Consider the following 26,361-nt stretch of genomic DNA (forward strand, 5'->3'; position numbering starts at 1 on the left):
GTCATCGAGAAAATTGTCAACAGACAGCTAACCCGATACCTCGAAGACAACAGAATCCTGGACCCTTTCCTGTCAGGGTTCCGCAGCAACCACAGCACTGAGACCGCCCTCATCGCTGCCACGATGACATCAGGACCCTGCTGGACAACGGCAAGACCGCAGCACTAATCCTCCTAGACCTCTCCGCCGCCTTCGAAACCGTCTGCCACCGCACACTACACGCACACCTCCACGCCGCATGGATCCGAGACAAGGTGCTGGAATGGACCACCTCCTTCCTCTCCGGCAGAACCCAGAGCGTCCGCCTCCCCCCATTCCAGTCCGAAGCCTCCAAGATCATCTGTGGCGTACCCCAGGGAACCTACGTCAGCCCGACACTGTTCAACATTTACATGGCCCCGCTCGCACACATCGCTCGACAGCATGACCTCAACATAATCTCCTACGCAAACGACACTCAACTGATCCTCTCCCTCACCAAGGACCCCATCACCGCCAAAGCCAACCTCCACAAAGGAATGAAGGCTGTCACCGACTGGATGAAGACCAGCCGTCTGAAGCTGAACTCTGACAAGACGGAGGTCCTCATCCTCGGCTCCAACCCTTCAGCCTGAGATGACTCCTGGTGGCCTACGGCACTAGGAGCAGCCCCGACACCCACCGACCACGCACACAACCTGGGAATCATCCTCGACTCAATGCTCTTAATGACCAAGCAGGTCAACGCCGTCTCCTCCTCCTGCTTCAACACCCTCCACATGCTCCGCAAGATCTACAGATGGATCTCGACAGATACAAGAAGGACAGTCACCCAGGACCTCGTCAGCAGCAGACTCGACTACGGAAACTCCCTCGACGCAGGAGGCCAAACCAAGCTCATCAAACGACTACAACGCATCCAAAACGCCTCAGCACGAATAATCCTCGATGTACCACACCACAGCCACATCACCCCCCACCTGAGGGACCTGCACTGGCTCCCCGTCAGCAAGAGGATATCCTTCAAGCTCCTCATCCACGCACACAAGGCACTCCACAAGATCGGCCCAGCCGACCTCAACAGACGGCTCTCCTTCTACATCCCCAACCGCCAGCTACGCTCTGCCGACCTCTCACTCGCCACTGTACAGCGCATCCAAAGAACAACAACAGGTGGGAGATCCTTCTCCCACCTCGCTGCCAAGTCATGGAACACCGTCCCACTGAGCCTACGACAGACCCAAGACCTGCTGACCTTCAGGAGGATGCTCAAGATCTGGCTGTTCGATCAGTAGCGTAGCAGCCCCCCCAGGGCCTTGAGACCCTCGCGGGTGTGTAGTGCACTTTACAAATGACTGATTGATTGATTGATTGCTGTCCTCATGATGCTGCTCCCCCTGTCTCTGCCCTGTTCTGCCTGCTGTCCCTGTGCTGCCTGCTGTCCCTGTGCTACCACTCCCACAGTCCCTCTCCCCACACTGTCTGCTCCAGGTCCTTGCCTGGCCCCAAGGACCACTAGGACCACCTACCAGGACCACTAATGGAGGCTGCTGCACGGCCACGCAGAAGATGAGTGCATTGGGCGCGCTGCCAATGCACCGCAGGTTAGACAATGCCCAGCACCAGAACTCCTGGACCTGAAACTTTTACACCAAAACAAGGGTTGTGTCACCTCCTCTCCAAGATCCACCAAAGGCTCCTTCACCTTCCAACACTGCCACTTGTCCTGCGACACAACCTATGCAGGATCCCGCACCACCCCTGCCCACAAGACCAACACCCTACAACTGCTCCATTGTTTCCCCCTTAATGCCTGCTCACTTTGAAAACATGCCAAAGAAATCTTGGACACCATCACCACCCTCTCCAAGGGTGCTGCCTTCATCACCAAAATGTGGCTCAACCCCTCCTGGAACACTGACTTCACCACCACCACTACCGAAGGCTACAAGAGGAGACACCGAGACAGCATCAACAAACAAGGTGGAGGCATCACCATCATCTTCTAGGAAACCATCAGATGTACCATCACCAACGACGACTCCACACCTGTCATGGAACCTCTCAACTTCCTACTACAAACTGAAGTGAAGACCACATTAAGAGACACCCTCGCCTACAGACCCCTAGAGCCCCAGCAACATTCTGTGATGCCATCCCCAACCTTATCTATGTCTTACTCGGGGAACTCAACTTCCACATTGACAACCCCAACGACCCCAACTCCATTGCCCTCCTGCAGAACCTCAACAACATCGGCCTCACCCAACTGGTCACCAAACCCACGCACAAAACCAGACGCACACTTAAACCCATTTTCACCTCCAAAAACAGAATCAAATTTAGCCACACCACAGAACTCACCAGGAGTGACCACACCATCGTACACTTAACCATCACCTATGCCCAGCACACCATCACCAGGGGTCAGATCACCTCCCACTGCAGCTGGAGCAAGGTCACCAAAACTCAGTGGTCACAGGCCCTCAGCAACTCCCAACATGAGGCCTTAACAGACCTCAATCAGGCCATCCAGATCTTTGCCGCCTGGATCACTGACAGAGCTGAAACCTGTAAAATCCCTATACGGAAAAACACCAAAATGCCCTTAGAGAATCTCTCGAATCTCCACCCCATTTCCCTCCTACCTTATTTGATCTAAGTCCTGGAAAAACACATCAACAAACACCTATCCGACCATATCGAAGCAGCGGGCTACCTGGACCCGGCCTTCCGACCCAAATATAGCACAGAATCAGCCCTAGTGGCCGTTACCGATAACATCAGGCTTGCCCTAGATCAGAGCCAACCCACCCTTCTTGTGTTATTAGACCTCTCCGCCGCTTTCGATACGGTCGACCACCAGACTTTGCTCATGAGAATGAGGGATGCAGGGATTGGGGGAGTGGCCCTGAAATGGATGATCAGCTTCCTCTCTAACCGCTCCCAGACCATTAACCTTGGCCCATTCCGGTCCAAATCACAAGAACTAACCAAGGGCATACCCCAGGGATCATGCTTAAGCCCAACTATGTTCAACATCTACATGGCCCCCTTGGCAGCTATATTAAGGGACTATGGGTCTGTCCCAATATCTTACTCGGATGACACCCAACTCACCTTCTCCTTCAGCAAAGCTTCTCAGACAGCCCAATCCACCTTCTCTTCCGGCATGCTGGCAATATCCTAATGGATGGAAAACAACTACCTCCAGCTGAATGCTGGGAAAACAGAAGTCTTGCTCTTCGGAGATGCCCCACTTCTGTGGACACCCCACTGGTAGCCTCCGGAACTGGGAAATGCTCCATCCCCCGCTACTACAGCTAAGAACCTGGGAGTGCACCTTGAACAGACCCTCACCATGAAAAAGCATGTAACACACACTGTGAGCTCATGCTTCCACGTATTGGACGTACTGAGAAGAGTTTTCCCCTATCTTCCTGACTCCATCAGAAAGACCTTGACTCAGACTCTAGTACTGAGTAAGCTAGACTATTGCAATGCCCTACTGATCACAGCCAACGAGTCCTCATTAAACCACCTAGAGATGATACAAAATACTGCTGCTCGCTTAGTCTCAAATGCCCCTCACAGGTCAGCCTCTCTCCCCCTCCTTCACCAACTACATTGGTTGCCCATACGACAGCGTGTGAAGTTCAAGATCTGTTGCCTAACTCACAGAGCAATATGGGGAAATGGGCTCTCCTACCTGGCGGAGAGGCTTTCTCTTACCAAGCCCTACTCATATGGAATCAACTCCCCCTCGCCTTAAGGCAATGTCCGGACCATCGGAAATTTAGGAAAGCCTTGAAAACAGCTCTGTTTCCAGATTAGCCCACTGACGTTACTTCTGCTGCATCTTCCGAGCGCTGAGATACCCTTCAGAGGGTGATTCAAGTGATATATAAGACTGAAAATCAAATCAAATCAAATCAACTAGATCTCCAAACATGCCAGCTGCTACACCCCAGAACGCAGGGCCACCAAGCTCAACTGCCACCAATTCAAGAAATGATGGTGCACCACGAAGAACCTCACCAACAGAGCAGCTCATAAAACAGCCCTTAGCAGCCATCACCACCCACATCAACTCAGCAGCCAACCACACAAGCGAATTCTTCAAAATCTTCAAAGAATTCTCCAACCTGACAGCCATGGAGAACACCGTCCTTACCTCCCAAGAACTCTGTGACTTCATCCCGGACTATTTCCACAGCAAAATCACCAACACCTACAAAAATGTCAACCTCCAACCCGCCACCCTCAAACCTAACGACCTCATCCGCTGGCACTGGCGGTATTGCGCAGATACTGGGACGCTGAGTTATCTGCCACCCTTTCGGACAAGCAGTGGCTACAATGCCTTAACTATCCAAACATTGTATCGACCAACGCCTTATTGAAGTATACTCAATTTAATTATTTACACCACACGTATTGGCACACATATACCCCGCTGTAGCAGACATGTGCCCCAGATGCTGAGACCAGGGAGCTACATTCACACACATGTGTGGAACTGCACCGGTATTCAAACATTTTGGTCCACGGTGGCTGCTTTGCTTGCAGAGGTGACAAACACACTGATAGAGGCGGAACCCCTTTATTTTCTGCTGGGTGTCACAAGATGCAGCACGTCACGTAACGGCCTGAACAAGTTCTTAGATCTAGCCCTGAGCTTAGCCAAGCGCAAGATAGCTATGGCATGGAAGGTGCCATCGGGCCCCAGTGTGCACACGTGGATGCTTGACCTCTGCAGATCACTGGTATCGGAACATACAAACTAATTGAAGACAGCAGCGCGAGCAACAGCACCCCTGCACCTGATTTCTACACAATGGCACGATTACTTATCAACGATCGAAACTAGGTTGCCCGTGGCAGCCCCTCCCTCGTAGATCCGCTTCCTGCTATGGGACTTCTCCTTCCTCTTCCCCTCCCTCTCCCCCCCACCCACCGGGCGCGTTCGCCTGCGGCGTTTTAACACACCCCTGCAGCTCCATAGATGGCACCAACTGATTTATCAGATCAATAGCCGCAATTACACGGGCAGCTACACGAAGCGACCATTTTCTTTCTCCTTTTCTTTTGTTCCTCTTGTTCAGGTTAATTTTATTTAATGCAAGTATATGATTTGATGGTGATATGGTTTTGAGGAACAATGATGGTTTCTCCTTAGTTATTCTGATGTCGTTTGGCAAATTATATTTGATCTATCCCGCAAAGTGAAGCGGTGAACCGGCCAACAAGGAGGACTTTAATGTACCCTAACTGAGTCTTTCTTCCCTGCACCCCGCTTATGCCACCACCCTAGTATTGTTATTTAGCAATGTGAGTGTTGGATTGACTTGTCATGCAAATAATTATAATGTTCTCATGTTAAAATCAATAAAAATCATCTACAGAAACCCTAACAATCTCAACCAACCAGCGAACATTAGCCAAACAGTTACCACCGGTGCTGAGACAAATATTGAGTACATAATATCGACTTGCAAAAATATTGTGGCATGGAAATATCAGCAAGAATACTGTTGTCAAGAATATCGATTTTAAGGTAAGTAATATCGATTTATTAAATATCCAAGATATTAATATAGTTTCAGTTTTTGCAATGACTTTATTGTTTTGCAGAGAATTTGTTTGTTTATAATGTAGTACTGACTGCAGTGGGGATATTACATTTTTCCTTCCGCAATCTAACTTTATAACATTGTATTTATTTTTTATTTTGAGAGTTTTATATTGCGCTGACAAGACCCGAGGGTATCAGTGCGCTTTACAACATGTACACAATGTAAACAAGAGAGAGCAGACAGATACGGCAAAAAGGAGAGTCTTGGGGAAGGTGCTATGGTGTATTGGTCCAAAGGTTTTTTTTTTTAAGGTCACGAAGGAGGGGTTGGTTCTGACATCTGGTGGAAGGGCGTTCCAGATTTTGGGGGCATTTCCCGAAAAGGAGCCCACTAGGGCTTTTTGTTTGTGTCTCTTTGGGGAACGAGAAGTAGGTTGGTGGTGCTCCTCAGGTTTCTTGCCTGGCCTGCCTTGGTGAGACTGGCTGCAAGGTAGACTGGTTTGCCAGTGTTTGACACTTTCCCTACTGTTGCATTGACTGTAGTGGAACTTATACATTTTACACCTCCTGAGTTCGATACTTTGGGCCTAATTCTGATGCAGTTAGGAAGGCCTTCTAATGGCATTTGCTCCGTCCAAATCGGATCGGAAATGTGTCTTTTCAACTGACTCCGAAAGGTTTCCAACCGACCAAGTACGATGCGAGTTAGGCGTTAGGAATATCCCAATTCAAACTCGACGGCATTTGGAATGACAGAGCCGTACGGAGCAAAATCGTACGTCTCTACAGGCCGCGTTTCCGAACGTCCGAGTACGATGCTGGGTTTAGACAGCCTTCCCAAATCGTGCCATTCGACTCGAATTGGCAGTTGGAATCAGACTTTGAGGTCCCATAGGGTACCCCTCTGCACCTGGAGCGTTTCCAATTGGGCCTGTGGGTGTACCCCTGGGTCCCCCCTTACCAGCCATGCACAGTGTGGCAGGCACCAAGGGGTCCCCCCACAGGGTTCCCGATTTTCCCCAGCCACTCCTTTCTTCAACCAGAGCCTATGCATTCAGTCGGAACAAAGGTTCCGATTGAAGTCAATGGGAGAACAACCAAATTGTATCTGTAAGTATACGGATGCATCGTACTCGGTCAGTTCCCGATTCGGTTGGAAACCATTCCCAAACCCATTCTGTCGGGAAGCTTTCCAAACCGCATCTAAATTGGACCCTTTGTCTACTTTTTGTAAGTTGTAGTGGAAATAGTATATGTATCAATTTTAAAATGTTGTGCTTTAGTTATTTTTTTTAATTGATAGTAATTTTTTAAATATTTCATTTATTTTAGTAAATTCAAAATGTGTATTTTGCTTAAGTTTTTTATTTGTAATTAAAATGGTTTGTTTAGTAAATATTTTTATGGTTTTCAATATATATATATATGTACATTTATTTTTTATATTATTACATTTAAGAACATTTTCAAATGTAATATAAATTAAAAAATATCAATGTAATAAAGTTTTTTAATTAGATATATGTATATAAAAATATATATTAATATTAGGCCTGGGCGTAGTTCACTGAGTTTTGCTACGAGGAACTCCGTGAAGTTACAAAAAAACTCTGCAAAGTTCTGTGAGTAGCGGAGTGCAGTGTGAACTGCAGTTTGTCTTGGTATTCCTGCCGCTCGGGTAGAAATTCTACCCGAGCGGCACCTTGCACTCCCAAACTTACCGTTTGAGATCGCGAACTTACCGTGCGCGATCACGAAGGGGAAAAAATTCCACTGCACATTGCGAAGCAGAGTTTTCTGCACTTTGCGAGCTCCGCAGAGTGCGGAGTGCAGAAAACTCCGGAAACTCCGCGAACGGAGCAAAGTTCACCGCCCAGGCATGATTAATATATATTTTTGCGTGTGAAAATAATCATAATTGTTATATTTTTTTTAAATCATTATTTTTTTTATTTTTTTATAATAGTATTAATATTTTATTTAATTGATGTTTATTATTACATATATTTAAAAATCGATATTTTGGACAACTATATTACTGTAATTGATATATTTTTTTCAATATTTTTGTACTTTTAATTACAAGGATCGGAAGTCGATATTTTTAACATCTATATTTTTCACTTGATGTTTTTGTAACTCGAAATTTTGTACTCAATATTTCTTCAGTGAATCATTACCAACTGGTCTTCACTCACCGCACCGACCACCACAGCCATCATGTTTTCCATACACTTCAGGGCACCCACAGACCCCCTACCCCCACCACCTTGCAACAAACCCAATCAGCAGGCAATGCACCAGCATCATCAACACCTCCATCTCTACTGTAACCTTCCCTGACAGATGGAAAGACGTAGATGTCAGACCCGTCCTAAAGAAAGCCTCCACCGACCCCAGTGAGCTCAAAAATTATCATCCGATCTCCCTACTCTCCTACCCGGCCAAAATACTAAAGAAAGCCATCAACCAGCAGCTCACCGAATTCCTGGAACAAAACCACCTACTGGATGCCTCCCAATCAGAATTCTGTGCCAACCACAGCACTGAGACTGCCACCACAGATGACATCAGAATGCTCCTCAACCATGGAGAAACTGTGGCCCTGATCCTTCTTGACCTCCCCGTAGCGTTCAACACCATCTCCCACGACACCCTCGTCAACACACTCCTCAACATAGGCATACAGCAAGATGCCATCAAGTGGATTGCCCCCTTCCTTACAGGATGCATGAAGAGTATCTGACTGCCTCCCTTCACCTCCACAACGAAATACATCAAATACTGAATACCAATAGGATCATCCCTCAGCCCCACTCTGTTCAATATCTACATGACTCCCCCTCACTGATGTCGTCAAATCCCACGGGCTCAACATAATCTCCTACGCAGATGATACTGAACTAATCCTCTTGCTCATCGAGGACCTCTAACACCAAAACCAACTTCTGCAACACCTTGACCAGTGTAGCCAAATGGATGAGAGTTAACCACCTCCAACTCAACTCTTCCAAAACTGAAGTACTGATCTTCAGGAAGAACACCTCCACATGGGACCACAGCTGGTGGTCTGTAGAACTTGGACCTACACCCACACTGACTGACCATGCATGCAACCTCTGCATCATCCTCAACAGCCAACTGACCATGAAACATAGGTGCCTCCTCCTGCACCCACACACTTTACTTTGCATGCTCCAAAGAATCTTCAGATGGATCCCAACCAACACCAGAAAGACTGTCACTGAGGCCCTTGTTACCAGTCATTTCAACCACAGTAACACCCTCTATGCCGGCATCTCCACCCAGATCCTCAGAAGACTCCAGACCATACAGAATACTGCAGCCAGACTCATCCTGGACCTCCCCAAAGAAACTCACATTGCCCCCCACCTGAAAGAACTCCACTGGCTCCCCATCCAGAAGGAATGCCAGTTCAAGATCCTCATGCACACCTTCAAATCCCTCCACAATCTAGAACCTGCCTACATCAACCATCAACTGAACTTCCACCAGCCCTCCAGACACCTGCCCTCCTTTTCATTTACCTTTGCACAACCACCAGCATCCACTGCAGCCACAGTGGTGGCTACTCCTTCTCCTATATCGCAGCAGAGACCTGTAATGACCTTCCCCTTCAGCTCTGTACAGCCCCCTCGCTGGCAGTCTTAAGACACAGACTCAAAACATGGTTCTTCGACGGAGACACAACACCCAGATACTCCTTGGGGTGACATTCCGCGCTCTACAAATGCTGTTTGATTGGTTGATTGATTGATTGAAAGGTACCCAAACCTCCATGACTCATTACTACTGTTAGCTATACTTGTTATATATTTCATTATTAATGTACATTTATTTCTTATGTTTTAGGAATTATATTGTATCTCTGTAATTTTTTTATTGGTTACAGTTATATTATATTTTCTCTTTTTCCTTTTATTCGTCTCCCCTGTAATTATTTTTTCTCACTTACTATGTACTCTCATGCTCTTCTAATCATATTTTTACATAATTATGTATTCATCTTTTTTTTTTATATCACATGAAATGCTAAATAAACGTTATCTTTTAAACTTAAAAAAGAAATGCATATTTTTTTTATTGAGTTTTATCAATGTTTGGGTTCACAATATTCTGTTTTTGAGGTTTGGGTTGTGCTTTTTTTGCTTTACTGTACTGATGATATTTAGTTGTTCTTTATTTTTGTTCTTGATATTTAGTTTTTTTTAGGTATTTTTACTGCTATATTTTTGTAGTCGATATTTGTACTTTTGCATGTTATGTATAGGATAATGATATTCATGTTCTCAATATTTTCTTACAATACTTTTGCATGTCGTAATTATTTATCTTGATATTATGTCAACGAATCCCAGGTACATCCTCACAACACACTACCACGAACAGCCAAACTAAATTGTTTTTTCAGCATACTGACAGAAAAATATTCTATTGATTTAATCAGTTAGGTAAACTTGTTTGGCCTTCCAGAAGATTCCTGCCCTCCAAACTTCTTCTACACAATTCTTCGAGAATCTTCCGTTGCCATCCAAGCATGACAGATTATAAATTCCTCCCCCCTAATCAGTGGATTCCCACGTGAATTGAAAAAGTCCTTCATTAAAAAATATTCTAAAGAATCAGAGACTTGACCAGTCTGACTCAACAAACTGTAGACAAGTAGCTAATGGACCTTTCTTAAGTAAACTAATCAAAAAAGTGTCCTTCTCACAAATGTGATCTTTTTTTAACAGCACAGCCAATATTTGAAATGAGCTTAAGAAAACAATCAATACTAAGTGGCTGCTTTACTCCAAGTTGGCCTATCATCAGCACATGACAGAGTCAGTCACCAAATGCTAGCCCAGGGACTTTGCAATACAGATATCTATGGCACTGTGCTGAAATGTATAAAATATTACCTCGAGGATAGATCTTACATTTCTCACTACCACTATTCAAGTCCCTATCTTGCATCATACATTTACGCATCCCATAAGAATCTCCAATTGCACCTCTAATTTTAATGTGTCTTCCTGAACCTTTGAAGTCATTCAATCTCACTTGCAACAATTAGGCAGATGAAACCCAGAGCATCCTGATGATGGAGCAATCTTCCAGTGTCCGCACACCTGGACTAAACAAATGTTTAACATCAGTTGAACAGAATCACCTCAAAATAACGCTGCAAGAACAGAAATACTGCTCTATGGATCCTGGCAAAATCCTGACACAACTCTCCTGGGGGCATATTATCAAGCTCGGCTTTAAAATGATCGCCGCTTTAGCGGCAGTTTTGGCGATAATGGGCTTGATAATATGCCGTAGAGAATTCCAATGGAAGCCGATGTTGACACCAGAACATGGGCTTCTATTGGAATTCCATAGAGCATATTATCAAGCCCATTTTTGCGGCTTTAGCGGCTGTTTTCTGCCGCTAAAATGGCGATAATTTTAAAGCCGTTTCTTGATAATATGCCCCCTAATCCTTCAAAATGGAGCAGCGGTTGATGACATAAAGCAAAGTCAAAACCATTGTATTTTATGCTCAACATTTTCTTTTGAATCCCAAATCAACAACGTGAATAGACACACTTTCTATGTAACGAGAAATCTTCAATGTGTCTTCACCTACTTATAACTTTTACTAAGGGAAACAGGCCTCTTTGGTGATATTCTGCCTCGACAATGCAAATAGTCTCTACTTTGGAAGCCCTAGAAAACTAATCAACGATCTACAAGGAGCCCAGAATGCAGCAGTCAGACGAGTCCATAACCTTTGCTGCGAGTTTCCCAAAGTTTTTCAGGCATTACCCGTGAAAATAAGAATATCATTCAAAACCATCTGCATTCCACGGGGCGATTCATGGAACAGGAAAGACATTTTTATAATATGGAGGTTAGAGAACCAAAAGAAAAACCTGAAATCAAGTGTGGCAAATCCCCACTAATTAAAAATCTGATTCAGGCGATGGTACTTACATTTAAGCACTGAAATACTCAGCCAAAGAAAAGAGGATAAGGACTACAAACAATCATTCGGAAATAAACACCTGGCTTTTTTCAACAGCTGGATTTAAATGAATTCCATCCTGCAACAATTGCTGGTTTCGATGTGCTTCTTGCGATCGTATCGTCACATTCCTTTTCTTAGGGCCACAGGCATAAGCTGTGCGTACATGCGCTGCTCCAAATCTGGAGCACTCTTTCAGAGTCTCACACATGCCACCAAAACCGACCATTAACAGATCTGAACACTACCCATCCTGGCAGCAGAGATGTACCGGCTGCTCTTTAGAACATACGTTCAGTGCTTTTGAGCCCCAACAAGAGTTAAGAAAATACTGCATAAATGCTACAATACAATATGATACAATAACAATACTTTCCACATAATCGCACTGGTACGCTTTGAAGACTGTCTTCAATACTAGGGGTGGGCGGAATTTGCGAAATCCACTTTCGCAAATTATCGTGAAAATGTTAAAAATTATAGCAAACACGTGGAAATATCGCGAAGATGCGGAAGTTTTTTTCCCGCATGTTCGCGAGATTTTCTGCATGGTTGCGGCTCGCCAACTTACCCATGTGGTTCCTCGCGGGCGTGGCCATCTTGTTTTCAGTTGTCTCGCGGTGCATGATCGTGAGAAGAAAGACGTGATCGCGCGACGCATGACGTCACTGCGGGCGCGAACTGTCGCGAGACAGTGCAAATGGCTAAAAACAATACAACATCTCATGGAGAACGCGACCGGATCAAGAAAACTTGTCGGCGAACGCAGGGATTCAAGTAAGGCGATCGCGCGCGCGCGAGAATGTATTATTTTACAGCACGAGCAAGAAACAAATTGTCGCCAAGCTGCGGAATGCGGAAATTTTGACATTTTCGCGCTTTCCGCAGAACGCAAAAATGTCAAATTATCGCAATTTCCGCGAACGGAATGAAATTTTAGCCCAGGCCTATTCAATACAATTAATTTTTCGTCAGCAATGTAAGCATCAAAACATTGCAAAACAAAAGAAGCAGCTTACATTCATACTGTGTAATGTAGGTGCATCAACCGATTGGCTTATAGTTAACCAAGCATTCATCCTGACATTTTTTCCACCTTCATTTAATTTCGTATTCAGAAAGAAGCAAAAGTTAATATATTGATGTGCGACTTGATGTTGACTTGTGTGACCATGGATGTTTCCACCAATCAAAACCCAACAATGTCAAAATTGGATGTTTATCTGCTATTGGATTCTAGATAGCAAAAGACTCAAGTGATAAGGTCAGCGCGCTAAGGAAAACATGCCATTTCTACATTTGAGTAAAGAGAAACATGAAATATAAAAAGAAACATAATATTTGTGTTGAAGTAGATGCATCATTTTAAATATTGTACTGCTGAAAAAAACTGAACTAAGCTTTATTTGTTAAATTCTTGAACTATAATGATCTTGGCAGAAAATACAATACCTCTGTTAGTGAACCTAATATGACCCGGGCCAAATATAATCTTGGATTAATTCCATTATTTTGGATACTTACTGAATTCATACTTCCAGTAGTATGGAGAACTAAGCAGAGCACTCTGTCTCTGGTCTGCAGAAGTGAGAATGTTGGAGCAGGTGGAGGGGCGGTGCCACTCATGGGTGAATTGCTTCTGAAATCATTGGAGCGCATGATGACGTCCCAGGTGCTCTTAGAGTCACACATTCTATTCTGAAGGTTGGGAGCTTCATTGTTATGGGTGCTTGAATTACAGAATTCAACCACCTGAAAGACATGGGTAAGCAAAGGATACCTGTTAACAACACGTTCATGGTTTATGATGTTATGGTGTTAGAAACTTGTCAATATTTGTACATTATGAGGGAAGGACAAAGATTCAAGCGCCAAAATCACGGAGCTGTTCTGTCTGACAGATGTCTCTAAATCTTCAACACATTAAACACTAGAATCAACAATGAATCTTTTGCTTGATTGACAGAAAATACCGTATATCTGATAATGACAAGAGAAAAGTGAATTGATCTGAGATAACTGGGACTCTGATGGGTTCTTTCCCATTCCCCTTTATAGATCATCAAATGTGTCTTGTCTTGTGGCTGCCAATGCATGGCAGACCTTCATTTGTCTGGTGGACTTCCTACACAGGGAAGCTATCAAATGGGAAGTCATCCGTTGATATGTTTATTGTTTCAGACCGGAAGCCATAGTTATATAAATACAAAACTACATCAGGATGTTGTGTAACAGGAGGCTCGGTTTCCCCAGGCCATATTAAACTCAGCTTCCAGGTGGAAGCACCTTGCACAAGAAAGCATTGACCAAGGACTGCACTGACCCGTGTTTGCTCCTCCAGTGTAATGTTACATTGGTAGCTATGCCAGGAAGGAAATGAGAGGGTGTCGAGGAGACTATCACATGACAGTGTGAGGAGCAACATTACAAAAGGAGAAAGAGGAATAACTGTATATTTAACACTCGGGGACAAAGCCTGACACTTCTTGTTTTTACATCAGTCGTGGCAGATGTAAGGTGAGCCAGTGGCCAGTGGCCAGTTAGGGAATAGATACTTCCCTGATCAGCCAAGCCATGCTGATACAAAGAGCAAGAGAGAATTGTTGCAGCTTGGGGATTGGCTTGAGGCATACTACCCCTTGTGCAGAAGTGTTGGTGTCATTATTCTGCTCACTGCAAGCTGCCACAATACAATCAAATGTGAACATAAACCAAAATAAATGCATAAATAATCATGAGTTTCAATGCTAAACTCTCCACAATTATGAGCACTGAGGGTTGAATGGAGGAAAACAAGTCAATTCTTCAGACATAAAATTACATGTAAAAGAGGTTTCTTTCAAGATAGACAATTCAATGCTTGAAGTCCAAAAATATGAATGTTAGATTGGAGCAACAAAGGGCTTCATGTACAAAAGGATTTTGTGTTTGAAAACCTGCAATTCACAAAAAAATCACAAAGTTTACGGTTGCAAAATAATTTTTGTGATGTACAGCATCTCTTTTGCATGTCAGAAAAGCATTTCTAACATGCAAATGGGGTTGTGTGACTCATGTGAAATGCAAATAGGAGTGGGGCATGAAAGTGAAATTCACAATGATACTTATTGATAATTTGTGAGTCTAGTTGCAGTTGCAAACCACTAATCACATACAGACACTTGAGTTGGGTACTTGATTCGCAAAGGGGAAGCTTTACCCCTGGAAGAGCGTCCCTTTGTGAATCATGTTGGGCGGCCTCAGGAAGAGCATAGAGTGCTTCAGGATACCACTGCCTTCTCCCCCCATTGTCTTCCCGAAGAGGAAACCTATTTTTAAGCTGAACTTGTCCCATTAGGACACAAGCTGCTTTAAAATGGCATTTGTTAAAAGGGATATTTGATGGGGATGGAGGTCTGCTGTCCTTTGAAGACCCACATCCCTGTGTTAATACCCAATTGCAAAGGATTGCAAATGTGACCTTCCTAATTAATATTCATTAAACAAGTCATTTCCCACCTTCTTCAAAGGGGCATTAAGCAGTGGAACATATTAACAGACAAGTGGCATTACAAACTGACATGTTGGGGCATAAACCTGTGCTCTATTTGCACCCTATAGCTGTGACCTGGTTACGTACATCAGACCCTCAATTCCAAAGATGTCTATTGTCTAACTCATTGTGAGCTTGCTTATTTTGCTTTTTTTTAAGGAACAACTGGTATGTTCCTTAAATGTTGTGTTTTGATTGGGCAGACAATGGCTGCATATAAATCTGCTAGAGTGTAGTGCTTCTTTTTTTTGTTCAAATTATTTTATTGGTTTGGGAAAAACGGCATACAATCTTTTGAGAGAGCAATACAGACGAAAATTAAGGAGGTACAGGATACTCATGACAAAGCAATTCATTAAATATATCAGTTGTTACAGTTGAGTATCTAAGAACAGTTCAGACGCAAAAGGACAAAAATGTTGCTGTGTCTGTAGTAAAACTAGTGGGGTATACAGCCTTTTGGCTCAAAAAGGGGCCGTAACTTGTAAGAGCTGAATTTGACGGGTAGACTAAGTTCCAAAGAAAGTGGTATCACTGGTATCATCTGTATATCAAGATTCGTCAAACACACGAATAGGGGGGAGGAAAGAGGGGCAACGGTACAATGGGATATCTGCGTCATAAACATGGTAGTAGGTCTTAAGGAACAGGACCAAGAGTGGGGTGAGCCAATAGACCCTGAGAAGTTAGTTTAATGTATCTGTCCAAGGATCGCCAAACACTGCTAGAAATTGGTGGTGCGGATTGCCTTTCTGAATGTATCGTGTGAGCACTTCGGGAGTATGACACCGAAGCCCAACAAGTATGATACTATAGTTTCTGGAACGATTTACACTCTGTAAGTATGACTTTAATTGCAATGATTAAGAGTAAGTCCAGCAGTGCCATATCAATAGTGTCTAAGGGCAAATATGATAGTGAGGCCCAGGGTGTCGGGTGAAATATGTTCATAACCCCCTCATCAAAATGTATGGCCCATTTGGTACGAATATTTGAGACTTGTGAAGATTGAGGATACGAATTTGTAGATTTTGGACGCATCATGTCCCGATTGTTGCCAGAGGGCCATATGTGTGTTTAGGGCTGACTTTCTAGAGAGGAGTTTAGATAGTTTAACGCTGATCTTTAAAAAACAACAGGTTGGTGAGATCATATATCCTGGCAAGGACTGAAAAGGGGAGCGGGTCATAGTTAATGTCATAAAGGACTTTAATTAGCCTGATCTCCTTGGAGGCCCACCCACTTGCAATGCTAAGATCAAGATCTTTATTGAGCTTAGGATTGAACCATAGTGACGTCCATATGGAATTATTGATGAGTTTCGGAAGTCATTTATCCAACAAGTTTATTGCACTGGCAGTATCAGAAGGAATACAGTGTGAATGTGGTGTAGTGAAGTTCGACATCAGGATGAGGGAGGATAAGCTGAAAGGGGAGCAAAGCTCATGTTCAATATACACCCATGGGAGAAACCAGGCAGCCCCTTGGGCCGCTACAAAGGCTGTTTGATATAGATTACTGTTCGGGAGACTACATCCTCCTAATGTAGCAGGCTTTCTGAGTGATTTGCATGAGATCCTTGCCCTCTTATCATTCCAAAGGAACTTTGAGGTGAGTTTGCCTAGCTCTTGGAAGAAACAGGGGGAACGTTTTAGAGGAAGCATTGATGATAAGAAATTAACTATCAGAGTAATCATCATTTTGAGTTTTGAAGTCTACCCTACCAGGAAACAAATGTGAGAGACCAGGCATTAAGGAGATCTCTCACTTTGGTGATAGTGTGAGATTCATTAACAAGTACTGTATTCATGAGATCCCTACAGAACCAGATTCCCTAATATTTAAGGTATGTAAACTCCCACTTAAGGCCTGAGTCCCCTGGTTGAAAGGGGAGAAACAGTGGATTTAAGGTGAATACTTCAGTCTTGTCTTTATTTAGAGTATAGCCAGAGACCTCTGAAAAAGCACTGATAATGTTAAATATAGAAGGGGTTGCCAATTCAATATCCTCAGAAAAAGATATGGATATCGTCTGCGTATGCAGCAAATTTAAAGTTGTTTTGCCCAAATTGAATGCCTTTGATTTTCAGATCTACATTAAGTAACCTAAGTAATGGGTCAATAGTAAGTAAAAAAGGCAAAGGAGAGAGGGGACATTCTTATCTGGTCCCTTGATGAAGGGCGAAGTATGAGGAGATAGAGCCATTAATCGTAATGTTTGCTTTGGGGTTCGCATAAAGCCCCAAGTCCATGTTGATAAAACAGCTACCTACATTGTAGGATTCCAGTAATGCGTGGTGTGTAAAAAAGGCTAAGACACTTTGTCAAACGCCTTTTCTGCGTCAAGAACAATCACTGACGCTGGAAACAAGGAGAGTCAAGCTTTTTCTAGAATGTGACAAAATGTCCGAGTATTGTCTCTTGCGAGATGTCCTTTGACAAAACGCGTTTGAGAGTTATGGATAAGTTTGGGGATGCACTTTTTCAGCCTGTTGGATGGGATTTTCACAAAGATTTTGGCTTCCATGTTTAATAGTGAAATGGGTCGGTGTTTTTTGGGGTCAGAATGATCTTTGCTCTCCTCGGTATGACCACTAAGGTGGCCTCAGCAGCTGTGCTTGAGACCTTGCCCGACAGGGCATATTGATCAGAAATGTTATATGGTGTTTGATGATTGAATGTGTAAAAGTTTTATAAAAAACAATTGGGAAGTCATCCAGACCAGGCACTTTGCCTGAGCGCATGGCCTTTATTGCTTTAACAATCTCCTCTGTTTCTATTGGTTTATCCAAATGCGTCCTTTCTTTTTCAGATATTGTGGTCATAGAAAGCAAGCTAAGGAACTCCTGGCATTTTCATTTGTCACATGATGATTGTGGGGTATACAACCTTTTGTAGAATTCTCTAAAGTCTTGGTTGTGGAATTTTTGCAAACCATCCTTGTCCATGATATGGGTAATTTGGGTATTGAGATTGTTGAATTTAAGAGCAGAGGCCAATAATTTACCCGCTCTGTTGCGTAGTAGTTGACAGGAATTTTGGGCATGGACACCAAGAAAGGCTTTTTTACTGACAATGGAATTAAAGGAGTACTCTAAAAGTGTAATATCATGTGAAAGGGACTTATTGTTAGAATGTTTATACAAATACTTTTTCCTTTTGATTTCATCCCCTAGAGATTGAAGCGTACTCTTAATTTCGCTGTTTTTCCTTGACATGTTTTTAATGATGTGCCCTCTCAATAGCGCTTTTAAACGCATCCCATAATATTATTGAAAAATTACCAGAGTAGTCATTTTCCCTAAAAAAGAGCTCAATCTCTTTGTTGAGGTCCATAACATCAGCCTCGATTTCAAATATTTTAGTATTTAAGCGCCAGGATTGACCCCTACCTTTGTCAGCAAGGCTTAGAATGGGCATCGAGATTGCAGCATGAACGGAGATAACTATTGGATGGATCTTTGTATCCGATGTATCTTTAAGAAGTGAGGCATCAACAAGAGGATAGTCAATGTGGGAAAAGCTGGAGTGAGGGGAAGAGAAGAATGTGAAGTCACTGCCTTTCGGGTTAAGCAGTCTCCAAGCATCTAGTAAATGAGCATAAGTTAGGCAGTTGCTTGTGTGCCCAGGGTGTTCTGTATTTGAACGCTGAATGCCAATCTAAGATAGGATCCAGAGGATGATTAAAATCCCCCCAACTATTGTTTTAGTCCATACAGGGAGATCAGTTAGTTTTTTGTTAATTGTGCGCCAGAAGTCAGGATCATTTACATTGGAAGCATAGATATTTATAACTTATAGTTCATGAACCCCATTAGTCAGCCTAGTAAGTAGCCATCTCCCATTGGTATCATGCTCCGCTATGACTATGGTTAACCCTAAGTTCTTAGATATATGGGTAAGGACCCCATTTTTGTTTCCATTAGCTTTAGAGCATGTCACATCCGTGACCCACCCCTTCCTCACTAGCAGTATCTCTTTGAAGCTTATCTTGGTCTCTTGAAGGAGCACTAGGTCCACATTTATCTCTGTACAATAGTCCAAGATGGTAGCTCTTTTCACCAGATGATTCAATACTTTGGTGTTCAAGGGAAACACTTCCATGCTCGGCATTTGAGCATTGAGTGAGTAACATTTATACGTTTTGGTGTGCTGGGCTCAGTGTGAGCCAGAGAGGGTTGGAGGTTCAACTGTAGGGAAGCAGATTTCCCACTGGAACAAGATGTAGGGAAAGAGGGATTAGGTAAAGAAAACAGTTGTGGGGCTCTCGCCTTCTCTAGACCATTCCAAAGAGGCGCTGGGGCCCCTTCCTGCCAGGGGGTGTCTGTAAGTGACAAATTGTGTGGGCAAAAACGTGGTCAAAGTACAGCAATGGCTGCAGAGACCAGTACAGAGGTTACCACAGGGAAATATTGTGCAGGCAGCGGGAGGGGGAGAACATCTAGTGCACTGAGAACTAACCAGGTAAGAGATACCCACACTCTAAATCATTGTATAAACACCAAAATATGGATGGGAACATCATTCTGACATAAACTTAAAGGGCCGTAGAATCTGTTGAAAACATCCTATGTTCCAAGCATATTCCAAACATATTCCAAACAAAGTCATATCTCAAGCAGGAACAATCAACATGAGATGGACCAAGATGTCATACAACTCAGACATAAACAAATATACATAGGATCCAAAAAACAGCATATATGGTATAGACCAAATGCAAAGGTGCGAATGGTATACCTAAGTTTAGGGATGTGAGCATCCTCTGCGATAATATAGAATAGAACAATGTGAAGTTGTTCAGTTGATGGAGTTTTAGCTAGTGTCTATAGTTTAGTGTCTATAGTGCCTATAGCTTAGGTGAGCAGGTAGATGTAAGCAAAGGGACAGCATACGGGCAGCAAAAGTCTAGCATATGGGCAGAGTATAAGAAGCTCCAGGTACTATACCTAAAGGTCAGTTTTGAGAATGGTGTAGCCTATTACAATAAGCCAGGCATATTAGGGAGCTCCTGTGGGGAGGTGGTTTTAACTAAATTAGTAAGAGTGAGAATTGCATTAGGCCCATGTATACTAAGGGTGCAAATAATCCAGGGAGGTTAAGGGTACAAGAAGTACTATAAATAGGTATTTGCACATTTAAGCACTGAGCGGTCCATCGCACATACTGAAAGTGAAAGTTAATTACCATTGAATAATACATGTATCACAGAGAAGGATTATTTAAGGGCAGTGGGATTAAATTCTTATTGGTAAAACCACAATATTACAAGCTTTATATTCTGCCTAGCGTGGAAGGTGTATGTGAAGATGTATGTGAAGATGGGGATGTAAATGTAAGATAAGCGTGACCATTACACATCAGAGATGAATACGGTTGCTATCAATCAACAAACCAACAAAAGAAAAATCATTTAGCACATAGGACGACTCAGTGGCAATAAAAGGATATAATCCAGGATACAGTAACAGAAATTAAAATATGTTCAGCAGATCAGGCGCGGTCTTGAAGTGAGGAAGTGCCGGGCAGAGTGTCCAAATCCATCTGAGCTTCAGACTGATTGTCAAGGAAAGCTGCCAGGTCTGATGGTTCTACAAAAAGTTTTGACTGTCCTCAGAAGCTTATCCGAAACTTCGAAGAGCCTGAGAAAGAATAGGGAATTCCCATGTCCAAGTCTTTTCTGTAGATTTAAGAACCTCTTGCAACAAATTACAGTATCTCTGGCATAATCCTGCGAGATAGAGATTTTTTGATCTTGCCACTGTGTTATCCGGACCTTCCTCATGTGATCTAAGGTTTCCTCCATGTGTTGGTGGCGCAGGAGTTTGAAGATCAGGGGTCTTGGACTCATCATATTTTTGGATTTGAAAGTTGGAACCCTATGGGCTCTTTCAATTTCAAAATATTTTTTAAAACACATCTGGAGGACTTCTGGAATCCAGGATAGCAAGACGTCCATGACTGAAGGAGAGGAGTTTTGGGGGGCATTGTGCAGACTGTGGTGAACTTACCTGACGCCTTGACGCCCTGACTATCTCCTGCCATTCCTTCTGGGTTGCTGTCGTTGTGGTCTCCCCCGCCGCCATCGTCCTTGCTGGCCGCTGTGGGGGGGGACTGCATCCCCCAGAGTCCTTGGCGGCACTTCCGTGTCCCGCCTCCCAGCGAGCCCGGAGGCGCTTATAATCGAGAGGCTCCCTCGGTGGAGCGGGGGCATTGTGCAGACTGTGGTGAACTTACCTGACGCCTTGACGCCCTGCCTATCTCCTGCCATTCCTTCTGGGTTGCTGTCGTTGTGGTCTCCCCCGCCGCCATCGTCCTTGCTGGCAGCTGTGGGGGGGGACTGCATCCCCCAGAGTCCTTGGCGGCACTTCCGTGTCCCGCCTCCCAGCGCGCCCGGAGGCGCTTATAATCGAGAGGCTCCCTCGGTGGAGCGGGGGCATTGTGCAGACTGTGGTGAACTTACCTGACGCCTTGACGCCCTGCCTATCTCCTGCCATTCCTTCTGGGTTGCTGTTGTTGTGGTCTCCCCCGCCGCCATCGTCCTTGCTGGCCGCTGTGGGGGGGGACTGTATCCCCCAGAGTCCTTGGCGGCACTTCCGTGTCCCGCCTCCCAGCGCGCCCGGAGGCGCTTATAATCGAGAGGCTCCCTCCGCGTCGCAGGACGCGCGTGGGCGGCGCCGGACGAAGCCCGGACAAAGGACGGACAGTCTGTGACAGTCCGGGACAGGAGGGGGCTGGCGGGGGCCGTGGACTTCTTGATACGTTTAGAGGTACCAGCTGGGCTGAGTATATATTGTTGTTGTGTTGTGAGAATATAGCACGATATTGGAGAATACGAGAGGGTTGGCAGGGTTGGTAATCGCTTGTTATTTATGCTCTAACTGCCGTAGGGCTGTATCAGTTTAACCCATGTCAAAAGCTAAATCTATTTCGGTAAAATCAACCATGGATAATTATCTTGTGAAAATGGTTGATAAGATAAATCAGGAGCGGAGAAAGTCATTGGGGCGGCTAGAAGCCGCTGACCCTATTCTTACTAATATCAACTCCCCTACTCCTTTACCCGTTTTAGATCATGTAAGTGATGAGCTTAATGACCCTATTCATGATATGGATGGCACTATAGTGGTTGCCTCCTTAGAAGGAAACAGCCCCGCTGACTCCTCCCCCGAGGACTTAATACCTATACCAGACCCATCGACTGCTACTCTGACGGCTACAACATCGCAGAGAGTACTACGTTCTAGCCGGACCCATAATAAGATTGTACATTCTAAAAGGGGGGGGGGCGACCATCTAAGAGAGCTGATCCTTTACCTACTAATTCTGCCCGCGACCCCACTGTAGTGCAGGATAGCCACCCGGTCACCATAGATAGTAGGCAGTTGGACCTTTTAATCAGCATGATTGATGCCAAGTTTGATCTATTAATTAAACCATTATTGAACAAACTTGATATGGTAGGTAACGAAGTGGCCAGACTAGGAGGCTTGTTAGAATCACACCTTAATGCAAGCACTGGTACCAAAGTAAATGTTGAGGTTTTAGAAAATAGTCATGTTCCCCGACAGGCTTCTAAGACAGTTAAACCAACGGTCAAGATTAACCCCCCTAAGACTCCATATGGAGAACATTGTGAGGAGAGAAGAAATGTTGTAGACTCCCTGCAGACCCCAGGCCAACAAAGATTGTTATGTACCCCTGTCGCCGAGAATCAGCTAGGACCTGGTGTAAAAAATCCTGGTACTCCCAGGCCCGATTTGCCCCCAGCTTGTGCCCCGTTTGTGGCAGTTCTTACCAATGTTCCACAAGTTAATGAGACTGGCCGCAATTATAGTGAATCCCATGCTTCTTTGAAAAACAAAACTGTGGATTGGCTGCATCGGGAATGCGGCTTCCCAGTTGTTTTGGCAAAGGATATAATAAGCACAAGAAGAGTTAATTGGATTGGGAGCTCGCGCAAGACCTGTGGGGGTGACTGTATTGTAGTTAACTTCCGAAGCCCCCATCTTGCATCAACAGCCTTGTTAAGAGCACAATCATCCCCTTCACGGGATCAAGGGATATCTCTCCGGCCTCTAGGGTATTTCTATAGGCATCTTAATACCAGTCCTAATGTTTGTACATACTGGGACGAGAGAAGGAGATATGAATGTGTTCCCTGGTCCTACCATTACAATGTCAAACCGATTTGAAGCACTGAGCGGACTGGATTGCAATGATTGACTGGCGCCAGTCTCGTCTACACCAGTGGATGTTGCTGACGCCGTTGGAGGCAAGGGAGGGAACGTTATCTTGAGGGTGCTAGACATAGTAGATGCCAGTGGGAATGGTAACCCCCCGGATATTACCAGCGGGATGCCCAGATGCTGTGAAAGAGAGAACTGTGTTCCCCTGGCTGGGGACCAGCCTTGTAGTCTTGTCCCCTCTGTCCTTACTAGCCCCATACCTTCATCCAGACCCTGTAGACAGAGTGCTTGTTTGATTGCTAGCTGGAATATTGCGGGACTCTCATCTAAGGACACTTGTCTGGGATGGTTAGAGTTTATTAACACTTTTAACATTGTATGTCTTCAGGAAACCTGGTGTGTTGACCCAATCAATTATAATGGTTTTGTTTCTTTCAATTTACCTGCTGTGGCCTCATCGTCGGGCAGGGCAAAGGGTGGGTTATTGGTTCTGATTTCTGTAGAAATTCCCATCAAAGTTAAGAAACATGTTTTGGTTGGTGCACACTGCCAGATGTTATGGCTTCAACAGGAGCAGGATAGAAATATCCTTTTAATTAATTTTTATAATAATATTTTTGACTGTTCAAGGTATCAGGTTGTACTTGCATTGGAATCTGCTATGGAAGACATTATAACCAAATTTGATATTGTTTTTGATATCATTTGGGTAGGAGATTTTAATACAGTGGTGTGTCCCCTTGCCGCTCAAAGGGTATGTGGCTTTACTGACCATTGGGGGGATGGTGTCCGCCATTTCCCTCATAATTCTTATGGTAATTCTTTGAACAAAATTTTAACTACTTATGACATGGAAATACTGGTTAACTAGGTTAATTCCTCAGGCGAAATCATTCCCACTTACACGGGAAGGAATGCTAATACAGTAATTGACTTTATCTGTATATCATCCGGTATTGGCCCATGGTGTTCAGCCCCTGTGGTTGTGGACAACCTAATTAGTGATCATAATTGTATCACTGCTGAGGTAACCTTATGGAAGGACCGACAGGTGTATATTCCATGCACTATTACCAATATTGAGCCACATCGACCTAATGGTATTCGTATCAGATGGAAAGGTAATAAAGCGGACATTCAATCCAATACCATCGTTTCAAAATGTCTTACGGAAATTGTTACAATTCTAGAAAGTGAGGAAGGAACTGTTGAAACTGTGCATAATGTTATCAATATTAATTTAATTATAGATAGCAACTTCACCGTACTCCATAAGGGCAGGAAACTTCAGCATAAGGGATGGTTTGACCATGCATGCACTACTGCACTTGAGGGGCTCAAAATAGCGCTGGCAGCAGAGAGGAGAGATATTGGAACGATTAGGGAACTGCGAGGGATCTACCAGACCGCTATTAAGTCCAGGAAAACAGAACTAAGACAAGAGGCATGGGATAAACTAGACCAGGCAGCCTCCAACGCGGATTCCTCTTTGTTTTGGGCAACTGTTAATAGTCCCTTTTTAAAGGACGATAAGATGCCCGAACTATCAGCTAACGTCAGTGCGGAGAGCTGGGTCACCCATTTCTCTCTGATCTTTGACTCGGCTAGAATCAGGGGACCTTATGATGACAGGTGGCCAGTCATCCCCTTGGACATCACTACCGCCGAAGTGTGGGACAGTATTAAATCTAGTAGGGGTGGGAAGGCCCAGGGACCTGATGGGGTACCCATTGATGTATACAAAACAGCACCCGAGATTTGGGGTCCGTTGCTTACAAAGGTATTTAACACTGCCGTATGCAACGGGGTTCCCCACACATGGGAGGAATCCATAATTGTACCAATTTACAAGAAAGGAGACAGGGGGGATGCGAAGAACTACCGCCCATTTCCCTCCTGGACTCCTCGGTGAAAATCATGAGCCGGGTACTTATGGTTAGGCTGGAAGAATGGGCGGAGTCCAATAATATCCTGGCTGATTCCCAATATGGTTTCAGGAAGGGCAGAGGAACATTAGAATAATGCCTCAACCTCGACTTAATAATCGGGAAATACACCAAGGCAAAAAAAGGATCCCTCTACCTCTGCTTCGCAGACTTGAGCAGCACCTTTGATATGGTGGACCATAATATTTTATGGGCCACATTATTGGAAATGGGGGCACCGGAGTCTATTGTTTATTTTCTAGCAAGACTCTATGTTAAATTAAACTCTAGTGTCCGTTATGGTCAGGCAGGGGAGTGCACCCCCAAGTTCAGGGTTAGGCGGGGTATTAGACAAGGGTGTGTGCTTGCTCCTTTACTTTTTATTCTTTTTATTAATAAAGTGGATCTAGTTTTAAAGGAGGTTGCGGCTGATGCACCAAAAATTAATGATTTCAGCGTCCCCGTACTTCTTTATGCGGACGACGCCGTAATCTTGTCCAGGACCCCTATTGGTCTACAGCGCTTGATGGACAGGTTCTCACTGTTCATTAAGGACAGGAAGCTGTTGATCAACAAATCAAAAACCTTTATTATGGAATGTGGTGCGGGGTGTAAAAAACCCCATGCCTTTTTTATTGAAGGACACAAGGTGTTAACAGTGGAGTCTTTTAATTACCTCGGCATCACCTTTTCTAAAACGGGCAGTTGGACCAGTGAGATCAACCGTGTCCAGGCTAAGATGGCGAAAAGCTCTTATGGGGTGTTTAAATTTGCTACCAATATCGGAGACAAAAGGATTAAAGATATGCTAACGATTTTCCAAATGAGATGTCTCTCGGTGGCGCTTTATGGAGCCGGGGTGTGGGGGCATATCAAGGCAGGGAACTTGCAAGTGGAGGAAAACCTCTTCCTTAAAAGGCTCCTGTGTTTGCCCAAATCAGCTACCAACGATTTGACTCACAGAGAGCTAGGTATTTTTCACCTCTCCGACCTATTGGCAATAAGGCCTTTAATGTTGTGGCGCTCCGTTTGGTCAAAGGCAGAGCAATTATCGGAGATTGTCTCTCCACTGACGGCCACCTAAAAATTCCCTGGATTAAATTTGTCTTAAATTGCTATCTAGAGATCTATGGTATTAAACTTAA

The 26,361-nt window shown here is 44.3% G+C and overlaps 1 protein-coding gene across 1 annotated transcript in view; it reads right to left on the minus strand.

The window, feature by feature from the left end:
• LOC146834644 (calcium-activated chloride channel regulator 3A-1-like) overlaps positions 1 to 26,361 on the minus strand; it is a 637,940-nt gene that overhangs the window by 363,947 nt on the left and 247,632 nt on the right. Inside the window, exon 6 of the mRNA XM_085602115.1 lies at positions 13,095 to 13,322. Within this exon, the coding sequence (XP_085458241.1) occupies positions 13,095 to 13,322 (228 nt within the window). The remainder of the gene's footprint in view (positions 1 to 13,094; positions 13,323 to 26,361) is intronic.

The sequence above is a fragment of the Triturus cristatus genome, chromosome 4_2 (assembly GCF_964204655.1).
Source record: "Triturus cristatus chromosome 4_2, aTriCri1.1, whole genome shotgun sequence".
Taxonomy (NCBI): Eukaryota; Metazoa; Chordata; class Amphibia; order Caudata; family Salamandridae; genus Triturus; species Triturus cristatus.